This window comes from Pteropus medius, unplaced genomic scaffold, assembly GCF_902729225.1.
Source record: "Pteropus medius unplaced genomic scaffold, Ma_sr-lr_union100, whole genome shotgun sequence".
Classification (NCBI taxonomy): domain Eukaryota; kingdom Metazoa; phylum Chordata; class Mammalia; order Chiroptera; family Pteropodidae; genus Pteropus; species Pteropus medius.
Window position 1 is genome coordinate 40,400,900 of NW_024340849.1, and position 21,532 is coordinate 40,422,431.

The 21,532-nt window shown below is 39.9% G+C and overlaps 1 protein-coding gene across 1 annotated transcript in view; it reads right to left on the reverse strand.

Moving 5' to 3' along the window:
* COLEC12 (collectin subfamily member 12) overlaps positions 1-21,532 on the reverse strand; it is a 173,671-nt gene that overhangs the window by 139,297 nt on the left and 12,842 nt on the right. The window contains exon 2 of the mRNA XM_039844938.1: positions 17,426-17,476. Within this exon, the coding sequence (XP_039700872.1) occupies positions 17,426-17,476 (51 nt within the window). The remainder of the gene's footprint in view (positions 1-17,425; positions 17,477-21,532) is intronic.

Consider the following 21,532-nt stretch of genomic DNA (forward strand, 5'->3'; position numbering starts at 1 on the left):
TTTTTTTAGTCTGTAATGTCCACTCGTCACTCTCCCGGGTTACACAGCAGAGAGGGGGCATTTTCGGGCCAGATTTTTACTTGGAGGGTCAATAAAGGAATTGTGTCCAGTTATCACTGGACTTTGTTTTAATGTCTTTATGGTCATGTTTCTGTTAAGGCTTTGTCTTATTCTGTTGGGTAGGTGATGAATTAACTTTGAAGAAGGTTGGTTGGTCAGTCAAGGTCCTACTGCTGAAAGTTGACTGGCACTGATTTGATTCACTGTTCTCACTCAAGGTGTCTTTCTTCAGTGATAAAAATATTTGCTAATAATCACCTGATATTTAAATTTTTTTCTTTTCCAGTAGTTCAAAAAACAAATCTTGAAAATAGTATATAATAGCACTGTCCAATAGAAATATAAGCCACATATGTATAAAAATTTCTAGCAGCTACATTAAAAAAAGTTTAGAAAAAGGTGAAATTATTTTTCACAATATATTTTATTTAACCAAATAGACCCAAATATTGTCATCTCAATATGTAATCAATGTAAAAAATTATTATGAGCTATTTTACGTTCTTTCTTTCATATTAAGTCTTCCAAATCCGGGTGGAATTTAGACTTATAACATATTTCAATTTGAATTAACCACATTTTTAAGGGCTCAGAAGCCACATGGAGCTAGTGGATGCCATACTGGAAGGCTTAGGTATAACACTGCCCTGCACACTCAATGACCTAAATGGGAACTTCGGGAAAGGGGGAGAATAAGAATGTTACCCATACCCAAGCCTTCTTTTCCACATGGTAGCAAATTGAAGTACATTAAAATGTATAGATATTGAGATGTAAATAAATGATACCATATCTAAAAATACTCTCAGGTCCATTCAATTCTATTCCTTTTTAGTTAATATAGATCATCCTTGTATAATAGAAAAATCAAGCTGATTTTTTCCCTTTTAGGGTAAAGGACATGAGGATATTCAATAATGAAGGCAAGGCGCAGCCACTTTGGACTATCGTCTGGCAGACTCAAACGGTTAAACACAGAGTTGCCAAAGGACTCAGCAATTCCGCTCCTACGTATATACCCAAGAAAGTGAAAACACATGTCCACACTAAAACTGGTACACAAATATTCACAGCAGCATTATGCATAAGAGCCAAAAAGTAGAAACAACCTAAATGCCTATCAATTGCTGAATGGATAAATAAAGTATGGTATGTTCATACCACAGAACATTATTTGGCGACAAAAAAGAATTAAATACAGACTCATGCTACAACATGGATGAACCCTGAAGACATTATGCTATTAATGAATTAATAATGAAATAAGCCAGATACAAAAGACCACATATTACATGATTTCACTTATATGAAATGTCCAGGACAGGCCATTTGATAGAGACACAGCTTAGTGGTTGCTGAGGGGTAGGGGTAGCTGGAGATTGAGAAAAATGGGGTGTGAGTACTAATGGGTACAAGTTTCTTTTTGAGGTGATGAAAATGTTCTAAAATTGATTGTGGTAATGGCTGCACAACTCTGAGTACACTATCGAATTGTATACTTTAAATCAGTGATTGAGTGATATGTGAATTATATCTCAATTAAGCTGCTATAAAAAATAGTGGAGGGCTGCCCCCAGACAAGGCCTCTGCGTGCCACACACATTTTATCAAGTGATCATATGAGACTGAACATGTAACCACATGTATACGGACATATAAGCATTCTACCAATACAAACAAACAATGGGTGAAATGTTGAAGCTTGTATTTTTCTTCTGTTTGAAAAAGCCAAAGTAGAGCAGCCCCAGGTTAATTTCTCCCTAGCCAGAGTTTATTAAGTAAAGTGCAGTATCTCAGATTTAAGCCCTTCCCAGCAACAATGGAAGAGCCAGCTCTTTCCATACCTGTACTTTTGGAAGGATGGGGTGGTGAGGGGTAGTTTGGGAAGAGGGGGCAGGCTCTGCAGAAGCACAGGCTCCTGCAAACCCACTGCCCACCTCATCAGGATCGGCTCAGCCCTCACCTACCACTTCCTCCTCCTTGGTTCCCAAAATGAGCTTCTGACCTCAGAGCTGGCTTTTAGCATCAGCAATTCCAGAAAGCGATTTACTTACTCTTGGCAGAGTATTATCCTCATTGATTTTTCATTTCATACTTCTTTTACAATGTTTTGTGTTAGGTTTGGTTTGTTATTGTTGTTTTCCCCCAAATCAAAAATGTTTCCAGCACCACACTGTCACACCCATGAAGCGACAGCTGCTGAGTAAAAAAGTGCTTATTATCTCTACTTGACTATACATGGTGATATTTAAGACATTTGGCAATAACCAACCAAACCAAAAGATCTATTAAAATCAAGAAAGTAATAAACCCCCCACACACAAAGAAAAATAATTAGTTGCCCAATCATCTCAATGCAATTAAAGGTGATGGCTGCCTGGCTACCTGTGTCATTAACATCTAGCGAGCCTGGATACCTCCCGGAGGCACTGGGAGCTCCCCTGTGCTATGCAGGGGCCGCGCTGTGGCTCTGCTGTGGCTCTGCTGTGGCTCTGCTACTTCCCTCGCTGACCTCTGAATCTCAGTGGCAGATGCTATCAGTGACCACAGTAAGAGTCAGGACAACTTGGAGTCACAGATTACAGTATCTGTCTCATTTCATTCCCGTTTTGTCACAAGTCCATTAACAGCTTATTCACTGATGACAGCTACAGCTCTCATCTCCTATTCTCTCCCTAACTTCCACTTTCTCTTTTTTCTGTATAATACACCATCACATCAGGCACTCTCAATATTGCTTTTGCCACACGGACGGCTTTGTTACAATGTTTTTGGAGACTGGTGATTTTAATCGAATCAAGTCTAAATTCTTTTGCCTAATTTTCAGCTCCCTAGCCTGGCCCCATCCCCCACCATATAAAGTATACCACCAATTCCTGGTGGGAGGGTTTTCCGACTCTCTCCCTCTCTGAGGGCCTTTTCTCCTCACCTAGAGTCCCAGACTGCTGCAAGAGTTTCCCTTTATCTTTCCTAATGTCCTCTTGTCTGGATTCATCTTCACCCCAGCGCTCCACTGGTTGCTATTGTTCCATGTCTCAACTTGGCCATAACACCCTTGAGAGCAAAGACCATGACTTACTATTCTGAATCCTCCACAGCACCCAGCACAGAGTAGGTGCCTAAGAGAGCATTTAATAACTATCACTGGAGATTGGATCCCACAGATTTACAGGTGTATATGTGTGATTCCCTCCCAGGTACAGGCCTCAGTCCATTTCCCCATGAATTCAGGCACTTCATTCTTCTCCATGCTATTGCAGTATTTCATTCTGTTTCTTTCCACCTTGAGGCTCTCTCCTACTGACTGCCTGGGGACTCCTCATTTTAATGCTCCTTTCTTAAAAAAAATCACCTTCTCTGTTGCCTTCTCCGATCATGGGTTCCTCTCCTCTCTGCAGAATTAATAACTTCAGAACCTAGTCCTCTATTTATCCTCTATTTCCTTTCATGCATCTTTCAAACTATAATATAATTACGTTGATTATTTTTTCTTCCCTGTTTGACCGTGAGGACCATCAATGCTGGTGCCTTATCTTAGTTAACAAAACCCAGGGTCTAGCTCAGAGGCAGTATATAACAGGTTCATAACAGATGTTGAATTTTATTCTCTGAGCTCTCGTCTAATACCCAAGACTCATGCAAATTATAAAAACTCACTTCCTAGTCCTAGTGAAAGTTAACCCTTTTCACAGAATGTGGTTGATGATTCCTCCTCCCCAGCAGGCAGGGCGGGGCTCCATCTGAGGGCCCAGGGGAGTGGGCTCCCGGGACTCCTGTTACTCTGGGAACCTACATTTAAAAGCAGTATCTTCTCCCTCCAGCCTATTAAAGATGGTCCCTTCTCACCTGCTTTCTGGGGAGAGAGGGGAGACAGGAACAGATCTAAATGAAATAGTTAATTGTGGAAAGTTTGTGTTTCATACTTTCTTTTCTGAGCTCCTGCCCCACATCTAGAAACTTTTCTTCCTCCATCTCGGGTGCCTTAGATCCAAAGCTCCTTCAACCTTTCATATCTCTGAAAGATCAATCTCTTAAAAACAACTTCACTGATTGCACCTAGATTTTAGGAAGGAAGCAATCTGGTTAAATAGATCACCCTAAAGTGTAGAAGACTATTAGTAACCACCATTCTTCCTAAACTTCCTAGTGTGTTTGAACATCACAAGAGCTCTCTAATCTTAAGTTTAAGCACAAAATAAAGTAAATTTAGCTGAAGCAGAGAAAACTTTCCTAGTATTTTCCTGAAGACGCAAACAGACGCCTGGACCTACCTTAGCTGGAGATTGTAGGGTGCTTCAGAGCAGCTCCGTGCTTCCCTCAGCCTTCTCCCTCTATCTGAGGCTAGAAACTCTCAGACTGCCTCCTCCCCATTGTAGGCCTTGGTTTATCTTCATCCTTCTCAGATCTACCCCCTGCCGTTTTTTCACTTTTCCTGGATTTGAGTGTGTGCTTTGATGAACTGGTTGATGTGGAGCCTGAGCTTCTGCCTCCCTTGAATTCAACTACGGAAAATGTTCAACCACACGCAGGCACCTTGGGAGAGGCCTACTAGATCGTGAGCTTCAGTAAGATTTAAGAAAACACCCTGAGGTCAATGCACATTATAAGCACGCAAAACATATTACTCTTCCTTTCTCAAATATCTGGTGAGGTGAGGAACTGTCCTAGGTACAATGGTGAACAAAACGGACACTTTCTCTGTCTGCATTGAACTCGCTCACACCATGGCAGGGAAAAATAGATTTTAAGAAAAGTAATTACAAAGATGCAAGGGTTTTTGCTCACTGCTTTACTTCCTTAAAACTCTGGCCCTTCCTTACACCCTCAATCCCAAAGCCTGCAGAACTTTCTGCTACCTCCGTCTTCTCTTCTCCTCCCCTAGTTCTTTTCCTTCCTCTTCCTTTCTTTGGCACCCGGGGAACTCCAACTTCTTCATCTCTCTCCAACTGTGAATATACCTAAATCCACCCGAGTGCTCAGCAAAAAAAAAAAAAAAAAGACTTTCAGTTTCTCAGAATCCACCTTCTCTAGGTGTTTGCAATTACAAACAGGAAAAAAATAATATTCTCCCTTCTTTCCTTTCTTTCTTCTTCCTTTTATTCTAATGCTGACTCATTTATAATTTTCAAAGTGAGGCTAACTATTTATTAAAAGGCAGAGAGGGAAGGAATTGACCTAATAATTTCCCAGCTGGAAAAGGACTAGCTCACAAGCTTTTTAAATATGTGTTCCCACTTTACATAACCACAATCTTGGAGGAAGGGAAAAAGCCCCAAGACACAGAGACCATCAGTACTCTTTGCTTCTTTCTTTTTTCTTTTTTTGTAGATTCTAATATTTGGTCACTAAACAAGAAGGTGAGATAGTCACAGCTCCCATTGGGCTGTATTCTAGATAACAGGCATGCCTAAAGTGATTTTTTTTCCTTTGCTGATAACTAGTGGATTTATTTTCATTCAGTATGTCTTGCATTAACATGAGAAGCACAAAAAAATTCCATAATCTGATAAATATAAACAGATCACTGAATTAAGAGAAACTGTCAAATTTTCTTAGGATTATTAATGAAAACGTTATGCTTTTTATTAAATTTGCAGACACGTGTACTTGAATACTTATCCTCTGATTTTATAAGGCTTGGAGGGAATAGAATCTTCCATATTTGAGCATAGAAATCTAGAATAAAATGAGTTCAAAACGCTTAAGCCTATAAAATGCTTCAATACCTCTAAGGTTACATGAAAATAACATATAACCAAATAGAAAACCAATAATCATGGTATCACCAATATTTTGAACAAAACTAATGAGAAGAGAAGAGAGTTTTTCATCTGCCAATTTTTGCCAACTAAACTTTGTATCAGATATCTGGGAAAATAAATCTGGAATGAAGGAACCAAAATATTTATTCTGAATTGTTAAAGTAGGAGAAAGAGTAAAAAATAATATATATATGCACATACACATATATATGTATCTATCTATATGTGTGTGTGTGTATACACACACACAAATATATATATATATATTTAAATTGAATGTACTAACAGAATAGAGGCTGGATCACATTATAGATGTAAACCTATAACACTGTGTGGCCCAAAGAAGTTCTCAAAATCATCTATTCCAACCCCTTATTTTGCAGAAGAGCTTATTTGAGACTGAGAAAGTTTACATCATTTTTTTTTCAAAATTCACATAGCTAGTTAGTTGATATGTAGCAAAAGGGACTATAATTCTGATCACCATGCTTCCGATTCAGACCTCTTCAAATACCCAGTGATGCACACATATGCACAGAGTATATACACACATGTAGATATGTGTGTGGCTATACAGACAAAGGGAGACAAACTTCAAATGAATTACTGAACTCAACTTTAAAAACTCTAGTTCTCTTTGTCTTTCTCTCTTGATTAATAATGAGCATTTATGGAGTACCTCCTAAGTGCCAGGCATTGTGCTAAGCACTTCACTTACATTAATTAACTTTCACAATGCCCCTCTAATTTGGCAGTTGTTATTCCTCTTTCCATAGCAAGCAAATAAGGGGTCAGTAGAGTAATGCACATGTTTAAGGTCATTCAGGCCTATGAGATCCTCATTCACAGGCTTCATTGATTATAGGAAGTACATTTTGGTCTATTAAAAATGTAACAAATAGTGAAAGCTTCTGAACCAAATTATTTTATTACACACTTTCTGAATTGTTGGAAATAAGTAGAGCAGATTCACATGGCCACAGTTTAATAACAGCTGTGGTCGATGGTATGTGCCACATATGGAGATGGAAATTACTTTCCACCCTCCTTTCACAGGCTTATATCAAACAGATTCTCACACTGTCTTGAACCTTTTCTGTGGAGCAAAGGAATGGGACTGCATATATGCCCCCTTCCCTTGCACAAAAGGGGAAAGGTGGGTGCAAAGGAGAGTCTCAACCTTATCTGAAACCATTGGAGTTTGCCAGTATTTAACTGGAGACAGAAAGAAGAGGCAGCTCACAATCCATCTGGCATGTGGTGCCCTCTATTGTGCCTTTTGAAATTCTGCGGGTGGGAGGGGAAGCAATTTGTAGATCTGGCTGATACTTTTCTTTTATGCAAATGAACCACTGTTGGAAAACTGTCTGCTTCTCATTGAATTTAAAATTCCCAAAGACAAAGGCCATGTCTCCCTTCTTTATTGTGCATGATGCCCAACACATTATGGATGGTTAATAAATGTCACATCATTTTCATATTGCATTGACTAAGAATGGCATTTTCCCATCAGTCTTGCTTGCTTCAGTTTCTCAGCAAATCTCACTAAGTGCATACATTTTCCAAGGAAAAGGCACTGTTTAAGGCCGGTATTCCTTGTTTGAATCTCTTTGGTAAATTCCATTAATATTTCACTCACCTTTTCCCTGGGCCACTAGACTGCGGTCCTCACACCCCTTCCTCATCTGTTTTACTCTTTCCACTCCCACCTGCAGAATTCACATGAGAACCTCTGAGACCCTATTTTACATCGCTTCCATCACAACAATGGTAGCTCTCTATTCTACATACAGTTTATGACTCGAGGAAGCCTTTGATGAGGCTTAACTGGGCTATTACTAGTATGGACATTTTTAGGAGAAAATTTTTGTTTTCATAAGGATTTTTATACCTTTTATTTTCTAAAAAAAATTTTAATTGAATTATAAAATAAAAATAATAATGAATAAAATAGTCACGAGCAGGGACCTTGTTTTAGCCATCTTTGTACCCCAGTTCACAGCACATGGAAGGCGATCAGTGAACGCACATCATAATTATAAATATTCCTATTTTCCCTCAATTATTTCCAAAAGTGATTCAACAGTAAGACATCTCTGAAACATGGGAGGTAGAGCAATCATAAATTCCTTATCAAATGCCCCGGTAAAGTACTAAATATGAGATATCATGAGGACCTCTTCTTACAAGTACAAAATAAGACCTAAAGTGGGGAAGACTGTGGTTCTTTCTCATTAATACTGCTTGGAATAAATAAGCTAAGATTAAAACCTCAAATCTAAAATATAAGCAATGATTTTTACTTATGCATTTTCCTGCTTCGCAGAACAAGAAGGACCCATTAGAAAGGTTATTTCAAATATCAGAAAATAGAGAACATCTGTAAACATTGAGAATAAGAATGTAGTCTAGATTTCTGACAGGACTTTTGCAGACTTCTAGTTCCATTCTCCCATTTTCCTGACAGGTCTAAAGTCCTTCATTTTCTGCAGTGTGTGAAAGAAACTGACCTGTGTATGGAAATATTTACACCAAAGAAAACACACACACACACACACACACACACACACACACACACACACATTACCCTAGTGTATAAAAAGAGAAGTTATTTCAATCAGGGCCAAATGTCAGTTTTCAAAAACATAAAGATGATAAAAATGAAATATTGAAAGAAGCAGAAAGTGTTCATAGTTATGACTCAGAACAGGAGACCAATTTCACAATGTTTCCTATGGCAAGAGTTGTATTGACTAAGATTTAGGACTTTCTCCATTTTTTTCTAAGTTCCTCTTCTGGAAAAAGTTGTTTCCTCAAAATCTGTTTAACACTAATGAGAATACTAAGTTCCAAGAAAGCAAAATAACTTTTCACTTATCCATTCCCTTCTATATCATACTAATTTCTTGTTTTTGAAGTTTTCTTCTTTTTATAATCTGTCAGAAACTAAGAACTCTGGGTTCTTGAGAATTCAGCACCTTGTAGCTCCATTTGTAACAAAATTATAAATCATTTAAAAGGAAACGTAATTATTTTGTGAATAGACTGAATTTTTCAATGTATTACATAAAAAGTGATAATTTTATCAGTAGCGCAAAGTATAAATACAATGGATCAGATTATAATTAAATTATATTGTTATTTAATAGTTAATCATTGTCTAACTTAACATTAAATTATAAATATAATTATGTATTTATAATATTACATATTATGGATTTTAAGTTACACATAATAATAGTGGTCAGAGTGCTTAAGTCCTTACCATGCATTCCATCCCAAACAATTAGCCCAAGCCAAGTAGAGCCAGCCCATTTTCTTTGCCCATAACTGATTTCGGAAAAGACTGTGACTCTATATTGGCCAGTGATATGTGAGGGGAAGTCTCTTGAAGGCCTTCTGGGAAAGTGTCCTTAGTTCCAAAAAGACACTGAATTGAAGACTGTCTTTCTTCACCTTGTGACCACTTGTGTCACTTTTCATACTGCATACATTTATGTCGTTCTTTCATTGTGCAAGGCACTGCTCTAAGTATTAACTCTTTCCGTTCTAAAAACATCCATAGAGGTAGATACTACAAGTAACTCCATCTTTTAGATGAAGACACTGAGGGCACCAAGAGGTTAACTTTTCTAAGGCTATCTTGCAAAGCTGGAAAATGAATCCAGGCCCTTCAGCTCTGGCATATATTCTCTTACACACGAGGATGTTATGCTATCTCTCCATGAAAGCTGCTTTTAGCCCGCATTATGTGCTACTTTCCTTAAAAATGTATTCTTTGCCACCAAACCTTTAAATTAAAAAAAAAAAAAAGGAAGGCTCTGCAAGAAAATAGACTCCTTTGATACTCCCTGAACAAATTATGGCCCGGATGAGGGACAAAGAAAACAGGAGTGAGGGCAGTAAGATTTTCATGGAGGGAAGACAAAAGGTGAGAGGATCAGAGATCATGAGGCCTAGTGGATTTCACGAAGGAAGAGCTGAGGAAACACCAAACCAGGTATGCTGGGCCCTGGGGAAGGGAAGAGCAGAGAGAAGGGGTTGAGAGTAGTCAGCAATTCAATGACAGCCACCGTTTAGTGCAGACCTGCTATATACCTGGCCCCTCATATATATTATTTATAGGTTTTATAATCCACATACCCTGTAAAGAAGGTATAGCTTGCCATTCCCATTTCACAGATGAGCAAAGTGAGGCTCAGAGACATTGGATGCCTTCTTGTAAAGGGCTAAGTCAGCAGGTGAACCAGGACTGTTCAATTCCAAAGCCTTGCTTCCAATTAGTCACCATCCTGAACATCGAGGGCACCAATAGGGAATGTGAGAGAGAGAAAAAGACTAGGTCACAACTGTGCTGAGGACCGTGGCCTTCCCTCAAAACCCATGGCTCTAGGACATCTTTCTCATTCCTGGGGGGTCTCCAAATGAACAATTCAAATCTTTCAAGGAAAGTTTCTGAGTTCATCTGTTTTAAATTGCTTGGAGTTGTTAGCATAAGGAATAACTGTTTCCCACCCCACCCCAACAACCAAACATTGGGAACAACTGAGTGTCTTCATGCTGTCCTAAGAAGAAAATGGCTGAGATTTTTTTTCTTTCATTTTTCCAAAAATAAAAACAAACCACATTTAGCTTTAACTTAATTGTAGGAAAAACAAATTATTCTTCCTCTTCTTCCCACACTTTTACCAGGGTTCATAAGTGAATGAAAACCAGGGAAGGCAGGGCGGAGGTGGGTGGGGCAGATTATACTTAAAATGATTGAAAACTTTAGGGCTCATATGTTCAATCTATACATATTATGAAATTATGGACTATAAAACCATATATAAACGGCTGCTGATTCAATCCACATACATCTCTGATAATTTATTTTCCCCCTCAAAATCTTGGGATGACTTGAGAATGGACATATCTGTGTGCTTCTCAGTCATGGGTAGAGTAGAAAGAAGAGTCGGGACTGAAGTCAAGTTAAATCTAATGTTGGCCATGCCATTCAGCCTCATCAGCTTCAGTGTCCTCATTTGCAAACTGAAGATAATTTCCACCTCAAAGGATTTCTGGGAGAATGAAATGAATGAATGAATGGGAAACTGCCTAGCACAGGTTGTTATTCAAGAGAAGAAGCTTAATGGTTTCTTTCAAATGAGAATGGTGAAAAAATATATATATAATAAAAAATATAAAAAAGAAGTGAAATCTGGATAAACACTGTTGTCAAGGGAGGTTGTGAATATCATTTTATCATTTATAATGATAAAAATTAGGAAATCTCCTCAGGTTATTTAAATAGAAAGTGATGGCTGGTGAACTCCCTTTCTCTGGTCTCAGGAACCCCACCTGCTTCGCTGGGAGCAGAGGGTAGAGGGGCAAGATGAGCTTTCCTGCAACTGCCCCTCCCCCCCGCCCCTGCAAAGTGATTCTGCCAGAGAATCTCTTTTTCAAGATACTTCTCTGCATGCTATTTGACATGAAATTCTTACACAATCAGAAATATCAGCTCCTTTAGGATGTGTAAAGCCACATGAACAAAACCCTCCCACTAAGTGATGTAAATGGCTTTGAACATTTCAAAGAAATCCCACTGAGGCATCAAATCAGACTCTTGTTGCCTGCCCTTAACTTTTCTCTCTGCCCAGGGTCAGTCCTTTGCCTGATGTTGTACCCTTTCCATTTAGAGATGTTTGGAAAAGGTGCTACTGAAAGGACAGCCTCATGCTGGGTATATTTAGTCATTCCTCACAGGAAATGATGGAAATTCCTGGCATTCTTATCAGGGAAAGGGGTGGCCTCTGTTGGTGTCAGTCTTGAAGGGCTGTGGTGAGAGGAATGCGTGCAGTCCTCCTTTGTAGTTGGAGGTAGATAACTTCAAAGTGGCGCCTTCTCCAAATCCAGAGATGAAACCAGGCTTCTGGGAAGAGGCCCAGGAGAGGAGAGACAGGCAGCTTGGTCCCCAAGCCCAAACAACCACAAGTTGAGGCATCCATGTGTTTATCTTGAGCAGCTTCCCAAAGACGGTTCGGCATCCTCTTGGTAAACTCTTTCAATCCTCTTTGCATTGAAAGCAGAAACTCATCATGTGTCTCAGAAAGAACCTTTCTTTCTGGCTATTTGGCTAAGCATATCTGTGCTGTTATTTTGCAGAAGCCCATGTAGTCTTCCGCACTGTTAGACTTTCAGTTACTCTAAACTTCTCGGCAGGAAACAGCTCAACGATTTAGAGTCACTGATTTGAAGTTTCACGTGTTGATCTTTTTGGGGGATGGGTTTGGAAGGAAGGGATGGCAGGTAAGGAGTAAGGTGAGAAGGTGTTCTGGAATAGGGCTGGGCTCTACTCAATATGGATTTCTCAGACTGCTTCCACATGCACAGCACTGTGCAGGTTAAGCTGTTAAAAATATTCTTACTAATCTGAAATTATTGTTCAAGGGAAGAGAAAAAACCCAGCTTGTTTGAAACTATAGGTACAAGGAGGCCTGTGAAGTTGTAGGTAAACAAAACTATTCAAGGACACAGTTCCATGAACACTTAGGAAAAGGTATCAGATACCCCCTTTTTGGCTGTAAGCCCTAAATAATTTTTCGGCAGTTCTTTTAGAATTTTCCCGCTTAGTTTTGAGCTCTACTCCATAGAGAATGCTTCCTTTTACTTTTTGTTACTTTTTCACAGTTTGTAATTTTTCAGATCTTTTTCTTTCATAGATATGAGTACTCCCTATAGCAGAGCTCCAAGGAAGCAATTCTGTCAAACACTAACAATGAATGTTTCCAGCTGCCCCCAGTTACTCATGGTTGACCCCAAATCTACCTGCAATTGTCACAGGTAGAACCATGTATCTCCTGCTCCTCCATCATTCCAACGTTCAACATCCTATTATAATATCAGATCATATTCCAAAGATAACACTAGAGACCCCAATGTAACCAATGAAACAAAGGTGATCTATGCCCCCCATGATCACATAGGGGCAAAGTGGACTCCAGAGGAAGGGCCTAGGATACCCAGGGCGGTGTCTGCCATTGGGCCCAAACACTGCCTTCCAGGGTGCTGGGGCAAAGAGCCTCTGTCCCTAGGTCTTCCCTCTCTCAGTTCTTAGCAGTAAAGCAGAGGGTATGATGGAACAAGAAACCATGAGGCTGCTGGAAATTGGAAGGTTCCAAGGGCCTACTAAATCCTGGGCCCCATGTACAAGCAGCAAGACCAAAAGGTTGAAGAGGGAACCTAATATCAGAATAATGGGCAGCACTTATGGGACACTCACAGAGCCTGGCTAATCCAGAATCACATCTAGTTCCCCAACACCTCCATGAAGTAGGCCAAATTTTATGAGAGGAAACTTGACACTTTACAATATTAAACAATAATGGGCCCAAGGTCATAGAGTTGGTGAGTGTTGGAACTCGGATCCAAACCCATATACTTGGTCTCAGCACCCGCACACCTAGCTACTGACCCCCCAAAATGAAAAGCAGCCATCAAGTGGGAAAGATGACACCTGGCCTGCTGGCCTTATGGAGTTGTGAAGAACAAAATCATTTGTAAGTCCTTTGGGAAGATAAAAATGATACGTGAACATGAGCTGGATTTGTTATGATCATTTCTACGTGCGTTAAAAGGCAGGATCTGGAAGTGATTGATCTTTCTTCCCATACTTCTCCCCTTCGCCTGTGGAATTTTGATGCACTTCTCCCTTGGAACTGAAATGGCGTTTTTCTTTCCTCCTACTCCATATCATTTTAATAAAATTTTTTTTAACTTGAATGAATTCATGTTAATCATATGACTAATCAAAAGGTTTCAAAAGACATTTTTGGATTGATTTATCATAAATTCCCCAATTTATAAATTTATATTTATTCCTTAGAAAATAAACTACTTTTCTTTCTCTTTCTGCTGGCTATAATAATAAAGGTTTCTAGAGCTATGTGTGATATTTTTGAAGAAAACAGTAACTGGGAAAGAAGTAGAAGATATCATTGTAGCATATATCTATAGAAAATAAATATTAATATACTGGCACCTCATTTTCCAGAGGATGAATTCTGCCAAACTGTAACCATAGTTATATCCCAAATTAATTAGCTCTGCATACTGCAGCCAAAAATCGCTGACCCTTAGAATCTGATTAAATTTACTTCATTAACCTTTCACAGTTGCCCCTCATCGAAGCTTTGGTCAGAGGAGAAAATCAGTGACAAACCCATCAGATTTTCCTGCCCGGGAAAAGGGATAAGAAGCTTGACATACAAAGAGACTCAAGAAAAAGAGAAGACCTGATTGAGACCAAAGTGCAATAATGAACCCCCAAATAAACAAGGGACGACTGTCCTAAAATAATACCACATCACACGAGGTCACTGGGAAAGGCCACCCATTTTGCTCTTTATTGTAACATTGCACTGAATTTGAAAAAGCACAATATTGTTATGTAAACAGCCTTGACTTTATGTAGCAAATGCTTCTGAATAACTATTTATGAACAACTTTGGAAACAAGCCACCAGGTAACAATTTACTAATACAGTAGCCCCTTCGCCCTGTGGATAATTAACTCCTGGTTCATATGTAGCCTAAATTCAGTTTGTGATCATCATACTTGCACAAAAAAAGACATACCTAAAATTAGACAATAACTAAACCTTATGTTATGTAGTCTACTTTTGCAAAAAATAAAAGCCAACGATATTACCACGTTCAGAGGTGAATCGCACCTTTATACGTCTTCAGGAATGAGGTTCCACATCTGTCGCACTCTGATACCCAGCAGTAACTATGCTAAAATACCCAGAGAGTGATGACGGTCCTCCCTCTCAGGACAGTGATCTCACCACCTTTGTCTCTGTAGTGCTGCACTTTCAAAGCACCTGTCCATCTGGTCTCTCTCTTAGTCTCACCAAAAGCCTGCAAGGTAGACTTACCCACTTTGGCAGGTGTCACTCTGCTCACTGGGAAGATGCAACATCTTAGGCCCACAGAGTTGAAGAAACTGGTTTCAAGTTACAAAGTACAAGAGGCCCTACAGGGCTGCATCCCACTACCACCTTACACCAATGTCATCTTCCTTTAATAGTTCAAGTTTAACCGTACCTGAAGGAATGGGTTCTTGGGCTCTGCTGCTTTCAATGACGAGCTCTGGCCCCTTCTTAGGAACTGATAATCTATTTGCTTTCTATAAAACCAGGTCCAGCGTCCTAAACTCTGCAAAACTGACAAGGCTTCCCTGGTGTGGCCAGATTGGGAGTCCAGACCACGTTAGGGTTCCAGAACTACAGGGACCCTTCTAGGACACAGAAGGTGAGAGATCATCTCAACCTTAATGCTGGATCCTTCCCCAAAACTACTCTAGCTTGGGAGTTAGCGTCCAAACCCAGCTCTGGCTAACATACTTGAGCAAGGACTTATCTGGTCCTCACCTTCCTTATCCGCAAAATTAAAGGCTGATTTAGATCATCTCAAAGGCTCTTCCATCTCCAAAATTCTACTCGACCCCTAGGCTGGATATCCAACACTTGCCTAAAAGCTGAATCCAAGAATTTCTCAACATCAGAAAGTCTCTTTCCCAGCCTATTCCGAGGTTTCCATTTTAATTTCATTCCTTTCTCCTACTTGTACCACTTGGTATCATTCTCTTCTCTCCTTTCTGTTTACACTGTCCAGTATTTGCATGTTGTTATAGTGTCTTCTCTGAGTCATCACCAGTTTGTGATTTCCACACATAATTTAACCACCATACATTAAATCCTTTTAGCAACATCTTTTTTTTAACCAAATCCCCACCCATTTAGCTAGTTACATGGTCACAAAATTTTAAATAAAATTTCTCTCAAGGTCACTCTTTTTAAAGAAACTCTTTCTCTTGGTTCTTCATGCTTCTACTGATTTTCAAATACATACTGTCAACATTTATTTTGCCTTATTTCTACAAGTTTGATTTTTCTCTTTATTTCTGCCTTTTCATTTTTGTTTTATTTTCCTTTCCTTTATAATCCTTAGTTTCATCTTCACTCCTACTACCACCTTCAGTGAACTCACCACAGGAAAACAGAACACAAGGTATCAATCCAGAAATATGTAATTGTGTAGATACAGAACAGCAGTATGAAGGAGAGGAGAGAGAACTGAGTGTGAGCCACTTTGCCAACATATGAATGGAGGAGCTATGGGCTTGGTGCCACTGCATTCCCATTTTAAAGCCCTTTCCCCGCCCCCACCCCCAGAAAGAAATGCAGAAGTGTGTGTCCAGAAGGAAAAATGCTAAAACAAGGAGGGAGCCAGAGCAGCTGGGGGTTGTTAACTTTAATCAAAGTCCACCAGGATTTTTTTTAAGCAGGAAGTAGATTCATTCTTTCATACTCTCTCCTCCCTTTCCTCCACTCTCCCTCCTCCCTCTCCCTCCCTCTCTCTCTCTCTCTCTCTCTCTCTCACACACACACACACACACACACACACACACACACACACACACACACACACCCGCACATACATGTGCATGCACATTCTCTCTCTAATTTGTTTCTCCTCTAACCTTCATTGCCAAGGCACAGAAACAAGCTGAACAGAAAACCTCAGTTCCCTTTAACTATCTTTGGAACTTTGCAGTGTTCACTGGCAGTTCAAAGCCAAGTTGCAGAGCCTGAGCAGCATGGTCAAAGAGCGAGCACCCATGCGCAGCAGCCTAGGAGGCAGAGGAGTGTGTATTAGTCCCCCACGGCTGCTGTAACAGATTACCACAAATGTGGTGGCTTAAAACAACACAAAATTCTTCTCTTACAGTTATAGAGGCCAGAAATCTGAAATCAGCTTCAGTTGGCTGAAATTAAGATGTTGGCAGGGCTGCACTCCCTCTAGAAGCTCTGAACAGTAAAACTATTTTCTTGCCTTTTTTAGGTTCTTGTGGCCACCTGTGTTCTTTGGCTTCCTCCACCTTCTGCACACATCACTCCAATCTCTGCTTCCATCATCATACTGCCTTCTCCTCTCAGTGGTCAAATCTCCCTCCTCCTTCCTCTTGTAAAGACTTATGATTTTTAGAGCCCTTCCAGATAACCCAGGATAATCCACATCTCAAGCTTTTTAATTTAGTCATATCTGCAAAGCACTTTTTGCCATATAAAGTAACATTCAGGCTCCATGGATTAGAATGCGGACATCTTTGGGAGCCATATCCGGCCCACTACAGAGCACGTGTGTCTAATTGGGTTTATGGGAAAAGCCTTCCTTTCACTATCCACTAACGTTGACTATGTTATGAGCATGGAGCCCGAGAAAAGAGAAAAGATGTTTTCTAAATATCAAAACAAAGAAATGCCATGAATTTTTGTTTCTGTCTTGTCACAGGTTTACCTTTCCTACAATGTTTTGTCTATTAAGCCATATGGTTTGTATTCAGCAAATCCCATAAGCATCCCATGCCTACACACAGCTCCTGTCCTACTGCCCTCAGCATTGTGAGAAATCATCCACCTGTTAAACAGAAACTCAATTTCCAACCAGAATTGGGCCCCAGAGCCAGACATGTTCATGTGTGTCAAAGGTCCAGTAACGGTCTCGTTACTATATCCCAGGACAAGCACAGAGAAGGAAAAGAGCTTAGTTAGAACTCACCAAACCGCTTATAACCGAAGGACTGCACCTCCTCCTCCTCCGCGAAGTCGTCTGCAGAAGAAAAGACACAGTGTTAAGACTGTTGAGGCCCAGAAGTGCCAGGTCAGCGAGAGATTCAACCACTACCATCTCAACCTGCCCCACCGTCCACTTCCTCACAGTGGCTTTCCTTCCACTCCTGGAACACACCACACTTTCTAAGAAACACCACAGGGTCTTCCTCTGTTCTTTATGCAACTCCTTTTAATTCAGGTCTCAGCTAAAATGTGAAACGTTCAAGATGCCTTTCCTAACCACCACCCAGCCACCCCTTGTCACACCACCCTATTTTAATACTACTCTCTGATATCCTCATTTGTGTGTGTGTGTGTGTGTGTGTGATCTTGGGTCCTGTGAGCAGATATTTTTCCTGTCTTGTGTCATGAATGAATCCCCTGTACCAAGAATGGTGCCTGTCACAGAACAGGGTCTTAATAAATTTTATTGAATGAATGACTAAATAACTGACTATCCAAAAGTTAAGTTATCTTTACATAACTGAGCCTACAGCCCTCCCTTTCAGACACTGGGCCCTGGGGTCATCTCTTCCACCAACTGTGGCGTCTCAGGAGCATAGCCTAACTCCTGCAGTGACAACCAAACCCTTCCCCAGTTTCCTCCCATTGGATAACTGGGACTGACAGATGGTTTCCCAGTGAATGCATTTCAAAAGACAGCCTTGCTGTGGGAATTCCTAAATTTCTGTGGAAACAAGAGAGATGTTAGTCCTCCAAGCTTTCTACAAAAATAAAAAGAAAGAAAGAAAAGAAAGAAAAAGAAAAAGGTTGATCCCCTTTCAACTGTGAACATGACACAATTTCTTATCACATCAGTAAAGAACTTTTCATTTAACAGTTCTTCCAGGTGTGGATCTGACAATCTATTGTGTAATTAAAGGATACTTTTGATGGCAAGTAAAGGTGTTAAGACCAGGCCTTTCCAGGGTGCCCTAACCAATATTCTTGAGTTGGTCACCATTACTGCACCAGCACACAGCAATCCAGTTCAAAAGCATTGATTTGGCACTTACTATGGACCAGAGACTGCCAAGCAGTAGGGCTTCAGAAATGGGACAAGGTCTCTTCCCTCAAGAAGTTGACAGGCTTTTAAAAGAGAGAGGCAAGTAGGGAGAAAATAAAGTCTCTGTGGTTGTCTTTTTCAGCCCCGCAAATGGGACACAGGACCTGGCTATTTCTGAACCCTGACATGTTATGGAGAAACCAAAGATGTTATGATGTCTATAATAAAATGTGATGAACCTTAGAACACTAGTTTGTTATGAAATGCTATGAAAACACATGTGAGAGAGCAATCACTTTCACCAGAGAATAGAGAGTGATATCTTTGTATTTTTACCATTGTTTCCTTATTTAGAGAATAGGGAACAGATCTTGTTTGGAATCTAGAAGGCCGGGTCTTCATAAGTAAAGTATTCCTCTGATGTCAAGGATTAAAGCTGTAGTTCTTTCTACATGGAAGAACATGCTTACAACCAAGAGAACAGCACCTTTCTCACTGACTCAATGACTGGTTAGTTCAACAAATACATATTAATCCCCTACTCTGTGCCTGCTTTTACTAAGTAATTCTATCCTATAAATGGCTGCGATGCTGGGTCTAGTCTCAGTGAAAGAGAAACACTTATCTGCTGCTTCTTGTTAGAAACCGATGAATTTACTTATTCATTCTATAAATGCTTACAGTCTAAGGGAGCTGGTGAGACATGAAGATAAGTAACGATGCCACCCAGACATCAGCTTCATCTGCCAGCCCCTCTGCCACTGTGCCACGCTGGCAAAAGAATCTACTCACAGGCAGATATTGTGGGCCAAAGAGCCATCACTGAAGATTTCACAGTGGAAACAAAAGAGCAGTTTATGCTGCACCCCCAATAGCAAACAGCTTAAAATTTCCCGGTAGACATTTCTGTTCTCCCCCAAAGCTTCTTTTCTGCAGGCCCACCATTAGTTTGTTTGTTTGTTTTCTCTTTCCTCTCTGATCTTTTTTTTTTCCCCATGCAGCATTTAGTCTGACTGACTCCTTTCCCCTTCCTGAAATTTCCCTGGGAACTTCAAATTACTCATATTTTTGTTATTAAAGCAGCTCAGCTCAGCCTTCCAAATTAACAAGCCCAAACCCATTAGGCGGTTCAAGAAAACAAAGGCCTTACAGGCAACTGCCTAATAGGACTCAAGAAGGATCTTCTGCTTCTTGTCTTAGCCTTCATCCAAAAAGAATTTGCAATTCTTATAGCAGCTACTAAAAGAATACAGATTTCTAGCTTCTCTAACTCTAAAATAAGATAGAAAACTATATGAGACATGCAGAGTACAAGTAAAGTACCACAAATAATGTCTGACTGGAATTATCTGAAAGGTCTCATAGAGAAGTGTCTTAAATCAGTCTTTTAAAATTTTTTTTTCCTTTGGAGGGAAAGAGAATTTGAGAAACACTTCATAATAGATTTGGAAATTCATAATACATTTCTAAACTATTAGAGACACTTCAGAGAGAGAGAAAAGAAAAACTTGTTTAACTTTGTTTTACTCAGTGCTTTCAAAAGTAGACTTTAGAATCCTTTTTAATATCCTTAAAATCTGGGTAGAGTTGGCCTTAGTATAATACATAGTTCAATAGTTAGTATTGGTGTCCTCCACAGCCCGCTGCCAAATTTTCCCAGCTGTTAAGCTGACAAACAGCCAAGTCAGGCTGGTGATGAAGTTAGGCATTTAGGGAACTGAGAAAGAGAAAGATGTAGGAACTGATGGAGCTTGTGGCCATGTGGACAACCCACATCAGGCTACAAGAGCCATAGGAGAGGATAAGAGGTCAGGTGTTCCTAGTGCCTGCACATTTTTGAAGGCAAAAGGCAATGACGGGGCGCACAATGGCTGACAGATGGATGTGAGGAAGACAAACAGCTTGACATTATGTACAGTGTTATTTTCTGTCCTCAAAATCTTTTTCTCACACTGTGTAGACCCAAGCTAAGTGCATCCCAGATTGTCTGTATAGTATTGGGGGCCTACAAAGGTAATATACGCAAATAAAGACATTCTCCTTAGAGACTATCTAGTCATTTTAGCAACTGTCTTTGACACAATCTACACTACATAACTGCTACAGTCCTATGTGAGCAGAGAGTTGGTTAAGATTTAAGGCCTCTAAGTTCTGTGATGGCCCTAACTTGATACCTGCTTCTGACAGCAGCTTGTCTGGAGAGAAGAGGTAGCCTTCACATTCTAAATAACAAAATATGTTTAATTTGAGTTATATCTATGGGCATGGACTTTCTTGGCTTCCACAGCTATCCTTCAGCATTTTCATTTTAATAACACTGTCTTTTGCTTGCTTATTTCAAATTGTGACTTTTATTTTATTTTATTTTTTATTTTCCTTGGTAACTGGCACAGAGCTGCATTGGCCAGAGGTTTCATGATAGAGAATGTTGAATGGAATTCTGTTGCTGATTTATTCTTTGAGCCTTGCTATTTCAGAGCACTATGAGTTCGAGTGAAGTTTTGTTTAGCTGGCTTAGAATATCGAGGGTCATACATAATGTTCCAATCAATCTGTGGACCAAGCTGTGTGATATCTCCGTGGTTAGAAGTTACCTCTCCTTCCCTGACCCTTCGTCTGTTGGTGTGACAGCACTTAACTCCATCTGCCTTATATTCCAGTTCTGGTTTTGACTCCACCAGATGGAAAGCTACTTGAAAACAGGAAACTTGTCACACTGTAACCCTCAGCAACTAGTACATTTTATGGCACATTATAGGCACTCAATAGTTGTTGCTGAAAATTAAGCAGATTAGAATTACACAAGTGTCTTTCTCTCCCATTAGCTGGTGAATTCCTGAGAAAGATATTAAATCTTTCTCTTTTTTTTTGAATGTCCACCACATTTGGGAAAAATAAGAGAATTAATACTTAGTCAATAACTACTGAATTTCAGGTACTTCCTATTCCTCAAGTTTCTCTGTTTTACAAATAAGAAAACTGAAGCTCAGAAAAGCCACATAATTTGACCCAAGGTCTCACAGTTTGTGAGTCGCCAGACCAAGACTA